At 34.3% G+C, this 19,401-nt stretch overlaps 1 protein-coding gene across 4 annotated transcripts in view; it reads right to left on the bottom strand.

The window, feature by feature from the left end:
- ARID4A (AT-rich interaction domain 4A) overlaps positions 1-19,401 on the bottom strand; it is a 68,295-nt gene that overhangs the window by 42,505 nt on the left and 6,389 nt on the right. For all 4 annotated transcript variants that reach the window (XR_013386254.1, XM_077909444.1, XM_077909446.1 and 1 more), the window contains exons 5-11: positions 19,050-19,140; positions 11,079-11,158; positions 10,666-10,760; positions 8,859-8,991; positions 3,868-3,947; positions 2,882-2,958; positions 2,347-2,513 (exon numbers count right to left, since the gene is read on the bottom strand). Coding sequence is in view for 3 of the 4 variants with exons in the window: in XM_077909444.1 (XP_077765570.1) it covers positions 2,347-2,513; positions 2,882-2,958; positions 3,868-3,947; positions 8,859-8,991; positions 10,666-10,760; positions 11,079-11,158; positions 19,050-19,140 (723 nt within the window). In the remaining variant the exon portion in view is untranslated. The remainder of the gene's footprint in view (positions 1-2,346; positions 2,514-2,881; positions 2,959-3,867; positions 3,948-8,858; positions 8,992-10,665; positions 10,761-11,078; positions 11,159-19,049; positions 19,141-19,401) is intronic.

The following is a 19,401-nucleotide window of genomic DNA, read 5'->3' as shown; positions in this document are numbered from 1 at the left end:
AATGTTGTTAATTCTGCTTTTATTTTTCAGTAGATAAAAAGCATTCTTTTTCAACTTATATTTAACAGGTTCGTAATTTAAGTAACACATTTTAAGATGATACTATCCCTTACAAAGATCCTTACATTTTTAAATTTCTTTACTTATTACCTGCAAACAATAGGTAACAGAGCTTCCCTCTGTTCTTCATTCCTTTTTACTAACATTTACTAACAGCTTGAATAAAATGCTATGATTTTTATGAAATTAATGGCTATAATAAGAACACTATTTACTATTTACTATTTTATATCCATCTTTTCCAACCTTACTACAAAGCTCTTTTTACTCTCTTTGTTTAAAATTTCAGGGTTTGCTTTTTGGGGGGTGGGGAGTAAAGAAAATGCATTCTAAAAGGGACACCAATTAAAACTATTAGCAAAAATCTTTTTTCAATATTTGGCAGTATCAGATCCTAACTAATGCTAATTCTCTAAGAAAAAAAAAAGCAAAACCAGTCTGCAACAGTTCACACCCTGAAAATGTGGCCTATTTACCCTGAAAACATATAATCTATAAATAAATACATATAAAATACAAAAATCACATTTAATATTTAGACTCTAAATTCTGAATTTTTCCAAACTGTCTCATCATCATTTTCATTTCAAAATCTACCTTATGTTTCAGAAAAATAGCCTTCATCCTCTGATATTCTAAAAATAGACTCCTACTGTCTCTTTTACAAGAAACAATTACGCTTGCTTATGAGTTCTATCATTATTAGCCACATCATCAACACCTAAAATTCTTATTTAACCCCGTTTTTGGCAATCAAAATGGTAACTAAATATATTTTAGAAAAAAAATCTTACCTATATGCTGCATTTTCTTTCAAATGCAAAATGGTTAGATTCCCCTTCTACTTAATCAGTACAGTGTCTGAACATTTTTCAGTCTGACTTGCAAATATTTGCTTTCCCTCTTAGGGCATAGCATCCGCAGGGTTATACAGCACTACTTACATTCTCTTCCACATAAAAATCAGACATTACATGAAAGGAAAAGAAAGACAGCCCATTTCAAAGCATCTGGCAAACCTCCATTGGCAACCTGCCAAGCCTCTGCTAAACCTTCCTGTCTTTCCGAGCATGCTCACTTAAAACCAACAGCACGTTACTATGGCAACTCTGTAGGCAGCCTGTAAGTATGAACCGCCATTCTGATTTCAGAGTGCAAAAACCAAATACTGCAGGGGAAGTAAAAGGAAAGAAATATCGTATGCCCTTCAACACATACAAGTATACTCATTTCATAAATTCGTATTTGTATACGTAAAACAGAAACAAGCATTCCACGTTTTCCAAGCAAATATTTTTCATGCTCAAATAAGGTCTTCTTTTTGGTAAATTCATTCTCTTTGTCTGCCCCTAGGTCTCTTTACCTCATAACAACCAAAAATATACTGGACAGTTTACCCACTTGACAAAACACTGCTGAATAAACAGACAACAATATTCATATAAGCTATTATGTGGTAGTCTGTGAATAATTTCCTACAATTACAGGGTTATATCCTAAATGACATAATATTACCAAAAAATCATTAGCACTTATAAAAACAATCTCTTCTATGATTTATCAAACTCCCAAATAAAATATTCCTTCAGTTTGGATAGGATTTTTTAATCCCCACTCTCCTTGAGATACTGTGCAATATCTGAAAGAAGTGAAGTTTCCAAGTTCAGACAGACCAGATCGGGGTTCAAATCCCTGTACTCCACATTTGAGTTATAAAACCTTAGCAAAGTTACTTAACCTTTGTGACTTTCACTTTCCTCACCTTTAAAGTAGGATAATATCAGTTATTCCACATGGTAACACTTTAGATGAGTTAACACATGTAATATACCTAAAAGTTACATTTCTTTTCTCCAATGTTATTTGGAAAGTTTGTACTTGATTAACCTGAAAAGTTCTTTGTACCTTTTTTTAATTTTTAAAATTTATTTGACAGAGAGATAGAAGAAGAGAAAGAGAACACAAGCAGAGGGAGTGGCAGAGGGAGAGGGAGGAGCAGGTACTGGATCCCAGGACCCCAGGGATCATGACCTGAGCTGAAGGCAGATGCTTAACGGATTGAGCCACCTAGGCACCCCTCTTTGCAACCTTTTATCTGCTAAAAAAATTAGTTCTGATTTACCCACTAAGTTAGAATTCAAAGAGTCCACCATCCCCAAATCAATTTGAGCTAGAAAAAAACAAAAATAATAAAGGGCATCTAAATGAGGGAAAATATACAAAGGCACTAATTTTTATTTTAGAGCATTAAATGTCTTTATGTTACAAATGTAAAATTTCACCTACCACCTCTTCCTCTTCCTTTTTGGCCTCCTTTTCCTTCTCTTCATCATTTTCTTCAGCTGGACCATCTTCATCATCACTACTGGATGATTCAAGAATTTCACTTATATCCATTTTCCAATTATCAGGAACAATTCTAGTTTTTAAGAAGATGCTTGCTTTCTGCAGCCCTAAGAATAAACAGTTATGGAATTAGCAACATAGAATAATAGTATAACATTCAGAGTCAGAAGATCTGGACTCAAATTCAGCTGTCCCTTATAAAATGATACAGTAGACATCAACATATCTAATTCATGTTATATTAATGTTTATTACTCTAAAACATACTCTTACAAATATTAATAGTAAAACATGAAAACTTAAATATTATAAAATATTTTACCTAGCCATTAAAAAACAGCCATCAAATCAGAATAGATATTAACTCTAAACAATTAAAATGGCACCAAAGAATATTCAGTCTTGGTTTAGTCACTATTTGCCATTTACACCCACATCATGAAATAATGAATGGATTGATTCAGTCCTATTTTACCTGGTTTAGCAGAGAGCTCAGATTCAGGTAGATTGAGAATATCTACTTCCTTGATATCCTTTCTTGCTATAGAATAACTAATTATAGAGAAAAATAAAGGAGAGGGAAACCATTATTAAATAAATATTGTCACTGAAATGATTAACACATAGAAAAACATAAACTTCAAAATCAAAATAATTTTGGCATATAAAATGTTTTTAAAAGACCATGTATATCCTAATCATTAATGAAGGGCAAGAGGTAATGTAGGCAAAGTGAGTATCTTAATTCTTAAGATTTCATCTATTCAAAATACACTAATCAAAAGGCCTCACATTTTTAATATTTTAATTTATGCAACCTTCTCACAAACAGTATGGGGTAGATTATATCAGCATGATATTTTCCTTATGGAACGAATATACAATGTCCATTTCGATCTGTTTCTTAAATTACTATTCAGTTTAGTAAAAAATAAAAATAAGTGATATTAAAATAGTTTTATCACTGTAAGATATATTAAATTTTCTACAGAGAATTACGTTCATACACACACATACACACGCACATAATGTTTTTGTTAACATCCTTTTTGGGAAACAAAGCAAAGCTGAGATTAAAGAACGTTTCTAAAAATGTGACTTAATCAGAAAAACTGTCAAAATAATTATTTTAGTAATCTTCTAAGAAAATTCTATGAAAATTTCATAGTTCAAAATATGCAATAGTACACAAATAAAAATACCAAATATTTATAATTGAAGAAACAACCAATACCATGCTTTATAAAACTTTTAAATGTTATTTTCACATATTATTATTTAGTTTTTACATAAAAATTTTCAGGAAATAACTTACATTACAAAAGCAAAGCATATTATGTAATGATTTCTCTCAGTCCATGAAATGATCAGACTTTTAAAAATAAAGCTTGGACTGTGGAAGAGTCTATCGCTTAGGGGTTCATTTTCTTTTTCCCAATGTAACACTATTAAGTGACTCACAATTTAGAATCGAGAAATGATCGAACTAAACACTGGTCTTTTTTCACTGTGATGTCATCATTACAGCTGGGTGATATTACCTGAAATATAAAATAAGAACAGATTGGTTCCTAATTTCCCTTGCTCAAAAAATACATAATTTTTTGAAAAGAGTAATTCTGGATTCCCCCTCACTTCTCAAATGGATTATATTTTGTAAGAAATAGTTTCATTGTCAGTAATTTCCACTATAAATGAATTACTTAAAAAAGAAGGCTGCCTTGTAATTTTTATTTTAGCATACTGGTTTTCTAGATATTTAATTTATTCAGTCATTAGATTATACAATGAATAGTTAATACAATATAAATTACACCGTGACCACCATTTTAAAAATTAGGATTTATTCTAACCTACATAATTCATTTATTGTCCAAAAGTAAAACATAAGATCTGTGATGAAAATTCGGCATGTTATAGTTTTTTAAAAACATTTTATTTATTGAGAGAGAGAGAGAGAAAGAAAGAGAGAGAGAAAGAGAGAGAGAATGTGAGGACAAGGGAAGCACAGGGAGAGGGAGAGAATCTCAGGCAGAATCCACACTCAGAGCTCAATCTCATGACCCTGAGACCAGGACCTGAGCTGAAATCAAGAGCTGGACATTTAACTGACTGAGCTACCCAGGCACTCCAGCATATTATAATTTTTTTTAAATACACTTCAATCAAGATCTATTTTGAGGGGCACCTGGGTGGCTCAGTGGTTGACTGCCTGCTTTCGGATCAGGTCATGATCCCAGGGTCCTGGGATTGAGTCCCGCATCAGGCTCCCTGCAGGAAACCTGCTTTTCTCTCTGCCTATGTCTCTGCCCCTCTCTCTGTGTCTCTCATGAATAAATAAAATTTTTTTTTTTAAAAAAGATCTATTTTGAAATCTGCTATTTGTTCAAAAGAAACACCTAAATTCTAAAATAAACACCTAAGTTCCCTTTCTTACCAAAGTATTACAATTTTTAGTAATGAAAACAAATCAAAGAAAATCTGAGTAAAGAACTTTTTAATTTCTTAACTTTTTTTTTAATATTTTATTTATTTATTTATTCATGATAATCACAGAGAGAGAGAGAGAGGCAGCGACACAGGCAGAGGGAGAAGCAGGCTCCATGCAGGGAGCCCGACGTGGGATTCGATCCCAGGTCTCCAGGATCGCGCCCTGGGCCAAAGGCAGGCACCAAACCGCTGCGCCACCCAGGGATCTCAATTTCTTAACTTTTAAAAATAACATATGCCTTCACATTAGTAAATAGCTAATCTCTAGACATTCTCTATAGCACTTAATATTAAAGACCACTAATACACTGCTAAAATTTACCTGCTCACTACCACCACTAACACCAGCCTCTCTGCTACAACCTAGCACCATCCACAGAACTTTATGCAATGATAGAGATGTTCTATATCTGCACTGTTATGCATGTGAAATGTGGCTAGTACAACTGAGAGAACTGAATTCTTGATTCTATTTAATTTTAATTGTTACATTTAAATGTAAACAGTCACTTAGGACTCATGGCTCTCATATTAAACGGTATATATCCAGATAATTAAAAATTCTTGGCAGTCAGGACGCCTGGGTAGCTCAGCAGTTGAGCGTCTGCCTTTGGCTCGGGGCATGATCCCGGGGTCCTAGGATCGAGTCCTGCACTGAGCCTGCTTCTCCCTCTGCTTGAGTCTCTGTCTCTGCCCCTCTCTCTCTCTGTGTTTCTCATGAATGGATAAATAAAATCTTTAAGAAATAAAAGTAAAATAAAATAAAAATTCTTGGCAGTCATATCAGCTGTCTTAACATCAGATGGCAGTAAATGATTATCTGTTTGTTAGGTGCTGGTCACCACTATACTAATAATAGAGTTGTGTCTGTCCTTAAGGAGCTAACAGAATAATGGAGAGATAAACACAAAAAGAACACTATGGAGGATAAGTACTGAGATATGAAAACACCTAGGAAGAAGACTTAACCCAACCCAGGGATGGAAAAGGTACGGTAGCAAAGGCTTAAGGTTAAGTCTTAAAGGAAGAACAGGCTCAGTCCAGGACTAATTACCTCAACCTGTGAACCACTAAATTGGCCTCCAAATTGATTCCTGCCATCCCTAGTCTTTCCAACAATCTACTCAACATACTATTGCACCTCATTAACATTCATCTCAAATATGCATCTCAAATAGTGTTACTGGAAAATTCTATGCAGAATTATGGCCACATTCCTTAATTGAACTTTTAAGTACCCTTCTGCCCTAGATCCCAATTATCTTCCCAGTCTTATTTCCTATGATTCCCTTATTCATATCTAATATTTAGCCAAAATGGATTCCCAGAGCAAATAGTTCCACGAACAAACCTCTTGCTTTTCTGCTCTTTCTTATCTTGTTCCCTCTAAGAAAGTCCTCTAAAGAAGCTCTACTTAACTAACTTTAAATCCATCAAGGCTCAAGGTGGTTATAAAGCACCAGCTTCATGAACGCTTTTCGGATTTCCTTTTTATACATGTCATCTCTTGAAGGAATTAAGGATTTTCAGACTTTTCTCACGTAAAGTAAATCTATTATATGTAGCATTTTTTTTTTAAAGATTTTATTTATTTACTCATAAAAGACACATCAAGAGAGGCAGAGACACAGGCAAAGGGAGAAGCAGGCTCCATGCAGGGAGCCGGATGCGGGACTCGATCCCAGGACCCCAGATCATGCCTGGAGCCAAAGGCAGCCACTCAATTGCTGAGCCACCCAGGGATCCCTATACATAGCATTTGAATAACATATTTATGTGCACATAAAAACCTTAAAAAAAAAGGCTTCGGTTCTTTAAAGGATCTAATTTGGGACATATTTTGTGCCAATGTTGTTATTGGAGATATATGTAATATCAAAATTGAAAATTCAGAAAATAAAATTCAGAGAAGGTACATGGTTATGTTAGAGGGGCTAGGGGAGACTGCAGAAAGGGTATGACTTGAGCTGAACTGAAGGACATTTAAGAGGAAAGAAAGAGGAGAAAATGGAGACAGGTATAACCAAGTATTATGGATTCCTTTCCTGAAATAATTTTCCTGCCCATCCTTTTTTTTCATTCCTTCCCCGAGTAAGCAAAGATTAGATTTCCCTACCAACCATCAAGACTTGCCATTTCCAAAGTTTAGGTGTATCTTTCCTTTCCCCAATACTTCCTGTTCTACTCTAGTGTCTGCACCAAGTTTTAAAAAATGATACAGGGGCACCCTGGGCAGCTCAGTTGCTTAAGCATTCAACTCTTGATCTCCACTCAGGTCTTGATCTTAGGATCATGAGCTCAAGCCCTGTACTGGGCCTCATGATGAGCATGGAGCCTACTTAAAAAATAAAAAGGACTGGGATCCCTGGGTGGCACAGCAGTTTGGCGCCTGCCTTTGGCCCGGGGCGTGATCCTGGAGATCCGGGATCGAATCCCACGTCGGGCTCCCGGTGCATGGAGCTTGCTTCTCCCTCTGCCTATGTCTCTGCCTTTCTCTCTCTCACTGTGTGCCTATCATGAATAAATAAAAATTTAAAAAATAAAATAAAATAAAATAAATAAAATAAATAAAATAAAATAAAATAAAATAAAATAAAATAAAATAAAATAAAAAGGACTGGGATCCCTGTGTGGCGCAGCGGTTTAGCACCTGCCTTTGGCCCAGGGTGCGATCCTGGAAACCCGGGATCGAATCCCACGTCGGGCTCCTGGTGCTTGGAGCCTGCTTCTCCCTCTGCCTGTGTCTCTGCCTCTCTCTCTCTCTCTCTGTGTGTGTGACTATCATAAATAAAAATTAAAAAAAAAATAAAAGAATTAAAAAGGACTACTTAAAAAATAAAAAGGACCATATAATTTTTAATTGCTATGTAATCTCTTGCATGTAAACAAGATTCTTGAGAGCAATGTGTTACAAGATTCATATTTCTCTTTCTTCTAAGGAACTTACAACTGAATTCACTGCATATGCTTAGTAAACACTAATTTAAAGCAAGAGTATAGGGCAGCCTGGGAGGCTCAGTGGTTTAGCGCCACCATCAGCCCACCATCACACTCAATCCAGGATCGAGTCCCACGTCGGGCTCCCTGCATGGAGCCTGCTTCTCCCTCTGCCTGTGTCTCTGCCTCTCTCTCAATCTGTGTTTCTCATGAATAAATAAATAAAATCTTTAAAATACAAATAAATACATACATACATACATACATACATACATAAAACAAGGGTATAAAGGTTTAGAAAAATGAAGTATTTTACATATGGAGCAGTTAAGAACCTGAATACAGAGCATACACTGAAAATGGGAAACAAAGGGCTAGGACGGCCTCAAATATTCATCTAAAGAGTACAGAATTGATCCATTAGGCAGTCAGTGAAAGTTTGGTGGGGTTTTCTGGAGAATGTGACTATCGTGATTAAATCAGTATTTTAAAATTGATTTCTCTATAAAAGTTGCTTTTAGAAAAATAGTCTGAATTTAGCAAAAAGTTCAGGAATTAAATTAAGAGAACTCAGAGGTAATTACCATAAATCAAGTGTAAAATAATAATACAAATAGAGTAAAAAGAGACCACTGGACATATTTTGAAGGAAGAGCTGAAAGATCCCAATTTAAAAAAAAAAAAAAAAAAGAAAGATCCCAATAACTGGTTATACAAAATAATAGGAGAAGACAGTGAAGTATGTGGGACCTAAGTACAGTTGCTCAATTTTGCAATAAAATCCAAATTAAATTTGTATAATACTTTCAAAATATTTTAAATGCTTTTGAAAAATCCATGTTAAACAAATATTTTATTTATTTATTTATTTATTTTAATTTAAACTAGACTTCATGCCCAACATGGGGCTTGCACTCACAACCCGGAGATCAAGAGATGCATGCTAAACCAACTGAGTCAGCCAGGTACCCCCTTAAAAAAGTATTTTAAATGGTTGATAAATTCTGCAAAGAATTCCTACTTACCAAAGCAGGATACCAATCAGTCTTCTCAGATGTAGATGCCACACTTACAACTTTTCCTAATAACTCATCATTGAGACGTCGCTTATCTTCATCTTCCTCCTCACTACTTTCTTCTTCCTTTTCATCTTCATTACTAAAAGTCAGAATAACTCTATCAGGATCTTCATATAAGCCATTGTTGAGAGAGTCAGAGTGGTGTGAATTTAACATGTACGATTCAATTTCTAATGAAGATTACTTCAGACTAGTAGTGTCTTCATTCTTATTGAAAAAAATTTTTTTAAAGATTTATTTATTTATGATAGACATAGAGAGAGAGAGGCAGAGACACAGGAGGAGGGAGAAGCAGGCTCCATGCAGGAGCCTGATGTGGGACTCGATCCCAGGTCTCCAGGATCACGCCCTGGGCCGCAGGCAGCACTAAACTGCTGCACCACTGGGGCTGCCCAAGAACCATTCTTATTGAAACTGAAGAGATCGATAACTTCTCTAGTCCCAAAGTAGTCCATGGTAACTCTGAGTCCTTGTCACTAAATGAATGAGGATTTGGACTCAGTTCTTATGCCAACCAGCAACTGGGACTGAAAAGCCTAATTATGTTACCATGAAGTACCTTCTGTGCTAGATATGTTTTTTTCTTTTTTAAAGAGACTGTTCTTCTACGGTTTACATATGCCAGATGCCAGGTAATGTAACTCTCATTTCCTAACAGGTTATGAAAAGTCTCATTAAGAAACATGTGAGGGTTTAACTTAAGTTACCTAGACAATAAAATAAGCAGACAAACCTATATATATAGTATGGAAAAGTCTACTAAACTGGCCTGTACTCTTCAAAAATGTTAAGGTCATGAAAAGACCAAAAAAAAAAAAAAAAAAAAAAAAGGCTGAAGAACTTTTCCAGATTAAAGGAGGTTTAAGAACCATATAAACTAGATGTAATGCATGGTCTTGGATTGGATCCTGGATTCAGGGGATACTTATCAAGGCTACTATTAGACCAAGTAGCAAAATTTGAAATATGGATTATATATTATTACATAATAGCATTCCATTAATGTTAAATTTTCTGAATTTGAAAATATATTGATTACATAAGAGAATTTCCTTATTCTTAAAGTGTTTAAAGGTAGGTCTGACGCTTGCAATATCCTCCCATATAGTTTGGCCAATTAAAATTACCACTAAATAAAAAATAATTATAATATGTACCTACAGAATGAATGATAAAGCAATTGTGCCAAAAAATTTAAACAATTAGTGAATTCAGATGATGAGTGTATGAAAGTTTACTTTTTTAAAGGATTTATTTACTTTTAGACCAAATGAAAGGGAGAGAGTGTGTGTGTACAAATGCTGAGAACAGAGCCCAACATGGGGGCTCAATCTCGCAACCCTGAGACCATGACCTCAGCTAAAACCAAGAATCAGACACTCAACTGACTGAGCCACACAGGTGCCCCAAAAGTTTATTGTATAGTTTTTAAGTTTGAAATGTTCTTGAAATAAAAAAGTTAAAAAATATATATATATACTCACTTAAAATAGAAAACAACAACATTGTATCAATTAAGGAATTTGGCAAAGTAACTCAAGACAAAAACAGCCTTTTTGAAACAGGAGTTGTGAATGATTCTTGGACAAAGTTATGGGAATAATTAAGAACAAGATCTGCTCAAGGTAAAATGCACATAAGGATACATGATACTATGGAAAAGATACCTGCACAATTAATTTTAGCCATCCTAGAAAAATTGTTTGTTCAATGTTATAATAATTGTAACATTACTGTATATGAAAACACTCACACAGGAAGAGAGGACCTCCTTCCTCTGTTTGTCTTCTTTGCAATTACTGGAGTTCCAAAATGCTCTGGATTTGTTAAGGGAAGCTGGTCAAGTGTCTAGATAAGGAACAACAGACAAATTAAATCACATTTTACCTTGACATTGACATTAGAAGTTTTTCTTTAAACTCTTTTAAGATTTTATTTTATTTTTTTTCTTTTAAGATTTTATTTATTTATTTATGAAAAACACAGAGAGACAGAGACATAGGCAAAGGGAGAAGCAGGCTCCCTGCAGGGAGCCCAATGTGGGACTTGATCCCAGGACCCTGGGATCACACCCTGAGCCAAAGGCAGATGTTCAACGACTGAGCCACCCAGGTGCCCCAACACTGGAAGTTATTCAACCCAGAAAGCCCATCGAAGTCACCCTACCTCACTCTCAGCAAAATGTCTCTCTCCTTTTAGGCAAAGTGAGGTGCGTCTCAGTGTTCTCTCATCACCATCATCAAACACTACAATAAGCAAGACATACCAGAGAATTTATGCACAGTAAGTAAAAACTCCACTGCAGAGGATGCTATTATTGCTATTTATCTAGGGCTTAATATTTATTTGTAAGAACATTATTTGTTATTTTGCAAAACTTTTTAAAATGAACATACTACATTCTTCATTCTGTAGCTGCCAAACAGATGTAGGTTAAATGACTGCCCTCAAATGCTTATTGTGTATCCATTCACTTGTTCAATTTCTATCACTACAGAACCACCTTCTTGAAACCATCAGCAGTCTGGTCAGAACACAGATTATTAAATTATCTTTAATCCTACAAGAATGAGCAAAAATCTGGTTTTAAAAAAAGTATTATGAGTTTGTTCCCAGCAGTTATCAATGAAGTATCTCTAACTTCCAGAAACTATTTGCCTTCAGGTCACGCTTCTTGGATTACTGGACTCTTCCACTTATTTAAATGATAATTTACTAGAGTAGAAGTACTGGCTGCCAAATTCTAAAGTCATAAGATTAAACTTTCTTTTTTTTAAGATTTTATTTATTTATTCATGAGAGCCACAGAAAGAGAGAGAGGCAGAGATATAGGCAGAGGGAGAAGCAGGCTCCCTGCAAGGAGCCCGATACGGGACTCAATCCCAGGACCCCGGGACTATGACCTAAGCTGAAGGCAGATGCTCAACCACTAAGCCACCCAGATGCCCTAAACTTTTTTCTTTTGCTAGAGGAGGATATAAGAAGTGTAGAAATAAAGGTTGAAGCAAGGAAATATCAGAAAGATGAAATTGTTTTTAATTCAAAAAAGTCAGTTATAATTGCACAGAAGCTTCCTCAAAAGCTTTTATTTTTCCTACATTTAAAAAATATCATACTACATGGTAACTTTGTTTACATATTTCAGGGAAATGGGGGTAAGGAGTTTAACATTTTATCACTTTTATTCTCCATATAACTAGCTATTTATTTTTATAGGTTTAACTTTTCAGAAATGTACTCTTCTTTTAACATCTAACATTTACAAAGTATATTAAAAAGAAAATGCTCTCAAAAGACACCTGATTGCCCAGCATTATGAAGAAATAAAACATAAAAAGATGGAATCCTTACCTCAGGTACTTATAATGCAAAAATCAATAAATGTTTGTGTATCTTATGAAAATAACATTTATACAGGAAAGCATATGCACACAAAAATAATTAAGATTTAATCCTAATATTCATAATTCTAGCTGTTTTTCCATTGTAACAGAGTAAGTTAGTGTTAAAGGGAAATTCTAAATCACTTTGCTTTAATAATATTTAATCATAAACCTATTTTTCTCATGCTAAGAACTTATGTGTAAGAGCACTCAACTTTTTCAGTATTTATCTACCTCAGTCAGTTCTTGTCTTAGACTAAAGACATCTAGTTTAAATTCTCTTACATGCAGGAGCCAATGCAGAGAAAATGAAAAGTTCCTGAAGCACATATTCAGAGAACCATAATGTTGCCACAAGAGGAGCTGTGTTATACACTGTCAACGATGCAGAAATTAATGACCACCTGCAGACACAATGACAGGATAAAACACAACATCCTCCAACAATTACATTACTAATCTACACGTGATTAACAGCGCTCTAAACATTTGTAATCAAATTATGATTCATAAGGTGTCCTAAGGTCTAATAAATAAACCACTGTTCTTTTAAAAATTCAAGATCACGAAATTATTGTACCAAACGTAAAATAATTCATGTATTAATATCCATAAGTATATTAAATAATAGAACCTTAGAAGTGCCAATTTTCCTTAATGCCTACAATATGAAAAAGATGTTAACAATGTATATACACACTCATGCAGTTAAGTGGAGGTATGAGGAAAGAAAATGAGACTCTAAGACTAATCGATAATATCAAATTTATGCAACAAAATATTTTCCACAATGTTTCATCATTAATCAATGGCAGCCTCAAATCAAATGTTCTGATAAAAAATTAACAATATCTTTAGCTTTTTTTTTTCATTTTTTAAATAATCACTTTGAAATAAATCAGATTTTTTAAGGGAAAAATGCATTTCACTTCAAAATACTTTATCATGGATAGAAGTAATGTAAGATCCAAAAACAACTTCTCAAAGGGAACTGTGGTACCAACAACAATTTTACAGTTTTTCATAGGAACACTTACAACGTTAAGTGAACAAAGAGAAACAATTAAAATTTTTAAATTTAGTAATTTTAAATTATTAAATTTATTTTTTAACACCTAAAACTATAAAAAGGTATGTATTTAAGTGTTTCAAACAACTTTGTTTTTTTTTGTTTTGTTTTGACTTCAAACAAGTTTGAAAAGCTATATAACCATTCAAGATTTTCTGAAAGACAGAAAACCCCAACAACAGTCATGACATCCCTGACTATCAAAATCATGAGGAAGTTCCACCTATATGAAGCATCCTCTCAAACTTTAATATTAGAAGTATCATATAAAGAACAGCAAAACTGTAGGCATTAAAGAGTGACTCTGGCAATTTGATGAGTGAAATAAGTAACTGGTGTATATAGTAAATTTAGTTCTTTTTAGTTCAAGATGTATACTACAGCATGCCAAGAGTGAAAAAGCCAGACTATAAGAATTTAGTAATTCGGGGATCCCTGGGTGGCTCCACGGTTTGGCGCCTGCCTTTGGCCCAGGGTGTGATCCTGGAGTCCCAGGATCGAGCCCCAGGATGGAGTCCCAAGATCAAGTCCCACGTCAGGCTCCCTGCGTGGGGCCTGCTTCTCCCTCTACCTGTGTCTCTGCCTCTGTGTGTGTGTGTGTCTCTCATGAATAAATAAATAAAATATTTTTAAAAAAAAGAATTTAGTAATTCTATGAAATGTTTTATACTTGCCAAAACTGGCATCTGAATAGACTATTGAGTGCAGAAGAGTACAAAAGTGATATCACTAGGGGTGACTGGGTGGCTCTAGGTTAGGCATCTGCCTTCAGTTCAGGTCATTATCTTGGGATCCTGAGATTACCTGGAGATGGGGAGGGCGGTGTCCCTGCTCAGCCTCTCCCTCTGCTCCTCCCCATTGCTGTGCTCTCACTTTCTCTCTTGCTATCTCTCAAATAAATACATACAATCTTTTTTTAAAAAGTGGTATCTCTATTTTTATGTTACATATAGATACTAAAACTTAATTTGAGGAGAATGATAAAGCTAATGTTGATCTTACTAGACAAAACAATGCCTATGCAAATAAACACATAAAGCCTAACTCTAAACTGTTAGAATTAAAAGAAACAAAAGAAACAGGGATCTAACTACTAAATACAAAAGCTCCACCTGTGATTGTAGCACTGTTAGATGCTGGAGGATAGTAAGATAACAGTAAATTAACTAATTATATCTTTGGAGAGATGAAGTTATCACTTATTAAGCTTCTATCATGTCCTAATCCTCACAACAGCCTCTGCAAGGGAGGAATCACTATGCTTCTTTTATAAAGAAATGGAAAGGGGATCCCTGGGTGGTGCAGCGGTTTAGCGCCTGCCTTTGGCCCAGGGCGCGATCCTGGAGACCCGGGATCGAATCCCACGTCAGGCTCCCGGTGCATGGAGTCTGCTTCTCCCTCTGCCTGTGTCTCTGCCTCTCTCTCTGTGTGTGTGACTATCATAAATAAAAAGAAAGAAAGAAAGAAAGAAAGAAAGAAAGAAAGAAAGAAAGAAAGAACAAAGAAATGGAGAATCAGAAGGCTGCAGTTTCATTAGGGAGATCAAAATGCATAATAAAGAGGTATGAAGCAGAGGCATAAAATGAGCACAGGAGGGGCACCTAGCTGGCTCAGTCAGTTAAGCGTCTGCCTTCAGCTCAGGTCATGGTCCTGGGATTGAGCCCCGCATCAGGCTCTCTGCTCAGCAGAGAGCCTATTGCTCCTTCTCCCTCTGCTATTCCTCCTCCTTGTGCTCTGTCAAATAAGTAAATGAAATCTTAAAAAAAAAAAAAAAAAAAAATGAACATAGGAGAGAAAGTCAAGAATTTTCACTTAACCAAAAAATATTATACCTGTGTAAAGCAATTATAATAAAATACTCATATATATATACAGTTTTATGTTCATACTTCACATAATAGAATTTTTAAAATTACATATCTTAGGTATAACCAATGGTTCTGTTACATAAAATCATCTGTGATACAGAAGTCCCTCTGCAACCAAAGTCAAAAACTCCTGAAATTAGCACTCAAATGTATAATGAAATTGACAAAATATCATAAGAATGCTAATTCTTATGGAAGGCCATTTAAATAAGTTAAAGTGTATTACAGGAACGGATAGATTTCTGTTTGCTTAGTACTTTTTTCTTAATTATTTTCTAGTCAGTGGAATAACCACCTGGTTTTGAAAACATTTGTGGTCGACTTGGTTTTTAAAAGTCTTGCCATAAGAGGTTCTAAATGAATTAAAAAGCCTTATAAGCCTGCAGCACTTCCTACATAAGTCAGTCCTTTCACCAGTTTAATCCAAACCTCTTCTACTCTATTAACTAGAACTTCCATGAGATCTGAACCAACTGACATACAAAACATAACTATATGGCATGAAAAAATCCTGAGTCTTAAAAAAAGCATTTGTCACAAAAAAACATAATCAAATAGATTTTATTTTTTTAAGATTTTATTTATTTTTTTTAGATAGTGTGTACATAATTTTTTTAGATAGTGTGTGTGTGCAAAGAGGGAGAGAGAATCTCAGGCAGACTCCATGCTGAGTACAGAGCCCGACACAGAACTCAATTTCATGACTCTGAAATCATGACCTGAGTGGAAACCAAGAGTCAGACGCTTAACCAACTGAGTAACCCAGGCACCCCATAATCAAATACATTGTAGTGTAAAATTTGATAGATTATATATGTGCATATGCATTTTATACGTAAATTACTAAAATTAATAATAATTCTGTCCTTTACATTTTCCCATTTTTCAAGTACAATGTGGTTTTTAAGACTTTTTAAATTTATTTATTCATGAGAGACACAGAGAGAGAGAGGGAGGCAGGGACACAGGCAAAGGGAGAAGCAGGCTCCATGCAGGGTGCCCAACGTGGGACTCGATCCCGTGACCCCAGGATCATGCCCTGGGCTGAAGGCAGTGCGAAACCACTGAGCCACTCGGGCTGCCCGCCAATGTGTTATTTTTATATTCCAAAAAAGGGAAAGATGAGTAGTTTTAGAACATGTTATTGACAGCTGTATCTACCAGGAGTTAATGGCAACATTCAAGTGAAGATACAAATTCCAATCCTAATTTTGATACTTTTTGAATGACCAGAAGGATAACTATACACTTTCATGTATCACAGGCTCCTTTCCTTTCTTGCAAAGAACTGAGAAATGAATAAACTATGCTAGGAAGCACTGTTTTATGATACAAAGAGGAACTATTTCCAAGGCTCAAAAAAAAAAAAAAACCAAAAAGATCCATAAACTGGAGCTATTTATTATTCAACATTAGAGGAAAAGGTTTTATTAGATTTTTAAAAATTAGGTTATATTAGACCTATAATCTCTTTCAAAATTGGTTATTTAGCTATCATAGGAAAAAACACATTATATATTATCAAACTCATTCGATAACTTTTGATCACCAATGATCATAACCCTTTTTTGAGCCAAGCCAGTAGGATGGTATCCTCTTCTTTCATTTTTAATAGTCAAATTTTGAGGTCTCTTAAAATAAAAAATTGATATGGAGATCATTAATACTTTCTAGAACTTTCTGATCCACCTATATAATACTTCAATAGAAATTAGAAATCAAGAAAAATTTCAGAAAAAAGGAATTAAACTCAACAGATAGTAATCACTCAATTAAAGAAAAATATAGAAGGCACGGGACCTGTGAGAGAGGACACATTTTATTTGACATCTTTAAACCTCATTATACTCAATTCATTCTTTATATGGGATACATCATTCAATACCTAAATATTCATTATAGCAGAATGCTATATTGAACATACTTAAAGTGAACAGTGCTTTTTAGCATCTTAAATTTTTTAGGTCACTTGCTATCATTACACAGATGCAAAAAACTTAAATATTTTGAACATTTCTCCTGAATAAGTCTCTGTTTCTCCAAGTAGTGACTATTTTACTAAATGTGTACTACCTGCATTAAATTCACCCAATGTAATTATAAAAAGAAAGATTCTTGGGTTGCCATCCCCAGACCTACTAAATTGAAGAGATTTGAAATCCTCAAATCCTCATTTTTTAAAACAAGCACCAATGATTCTTATGTACACTAATGCCTGATACACAAATTACATGCAATTAAGATTCTAAGATCTCTCAGAACAAGAATTATACAATTTCTTCTGTAATTACCTATCATAGAAAATCACCATAGAGAATGCTCAGTAGCAACTAGCTTTTAGAATGCTAAAACGCCATTCATATAGAGGATAAAGATCTGCTATTCTGGAGTGCAGAAGCCCCAAATACAAAAATCTGAAAAGTTATCACCTCTGCAGAAGCATAAGCATTGTATCAATAAAACTGCACAAGTACTATCAATGCAACCTTGATATCAAATACCAAATAGAAAGCAATACAAGTATTTGAACATGCATTATATAATCTTCCACAATTTTGCATATATGAATGCCTATAATTTTTACCACTAGTTTAATATAGTAAAATTGTATTTACTTGATCTCTAACAGTTAACATTAAACTTAGTTTTTAAATCTCTAGCAACTACCAACAGCCACAACCAAGCTTCCTAAAAATACGTAGTTCAGAATAACAGCACCGATGTGAACCAACACCAATTTCTAGGAGGCCCAAGAAGAATAAAAATAGTTAGAAAACAGTAGTTACATACAAGAAATTGGTACTACTAATAGAAGTCACAGAGTAAGACACAGGAAGTAGAATTTTTAACCAAAGCATGTTCTTCACAGCTTCAGTAATTTGTCTGAAAATGAATGATTTTTACCCAAAGTAACAAATCACGTAAAAAAGTAAACCTACAGGATCAAAAAAAAGTAAACCTATAGGATTATTTCTTTTCCTTCATGAAGGAAACCACACTATAATTACACCACTTATACCAGACATAAATGTAAAGACCAAAAAATGTTATAGATGTTCAGAGTAAAACAAAAGGCTGGATATTATCCACAGGACTGTGTTGAATGTACTGAGAAGAGATGTGGAAATGTTAATCATTGCTATTCTCAATATAATGACAGCAACTATATACTGCATTTAGGTTTTAGCTTACATGTATTAAGTCACTTGTTGCTGCTCACTACAATAAAGTTTTTTAAAGCCAGTGTAAGCTTATGTATGGAATGTTAAGTATGCATTCACATTAGTAGCAAATATATCTTTCCTGAAAGGTGTTATGGAGATTTGACGAGACCAAAAATCAAAACTTAAGCTATGATCATCTAGATTTGAATCTACTCTGGCCAGAATTTTTTACTCTTTAAATTCTGTGGTAGCATCTATATTACCTTATGTAAAACAGGTAGCAATATAATAAAAGATTGCAACTGTACAATCTTAATTGTAATTACAGGAAAAGTAAAACAGTCTGATTACTTACAATACTAACTTGTATCGACTTTCTAATGGAAGAAAATAACCATATAATTTGATGTTCTTGAAAATAAATAATCTAGGCAGCCTAAAAAAGAAATACATTCTTGGATGAAATAGCCACAAGTGATCAAAGAGGTAATTATTATTTTTGTTAGCAGCAGATGTCATTAAAATTTTAGCCAACTATATCCAGTAAACTGACAGAACACATATTTCTCTGCCAACGTGATTCACTATATACTTATAAAATAAAGGTATATGGAACTCCAAGTTAGGTCCTATATATTAAATTAACTACTTACCCACAGTATACCAACTAGCATCTGTCAACTTGCTGATAATAGCCTCCTGAAAGGATCCATCAGATGTCCTTGTTTCAACAATAGCTCCAACCTAAAACACAGCATCAAAATTTCATTACCAAAACAAAACAAAACAAAACAAACCCAAAATTTCATTACCAAATTTAAAGAAACCAAATCACTCCCAACTATATGACCTGGATTAAAAAGAAAAAATATCTATGATAATTCTACCATACATTCACATAGATCTTTATCATTTATAGTGTTGATATATTTATCATGCAATTTGAATGCCAAAACGCTTTGGCACAAGTAAGTTAGTTATTATTGCCCTTATTTTACACATTGA

The sequence above is a fragment of the Canis aureus genome, chromosome 9 (assembly GCF_053574225.1).
Source record: "Canis aureus isolate CA01 chromosome 9, VMU_Caureus_v.1.0, whole genome shotgun sequence".
Classification (NCBI taxonomy): domain Eukaryota; kingdom Metazoa; phylum Chordata; class Mammalia; order Carnivora; family Canidae; genus Canis; species Canis aureus.
The sequence above is the reverse complement of the archived record's forward strand: the minus strand, read 5'-3'. Positions and strand labels throughout refer to the sequence as shown.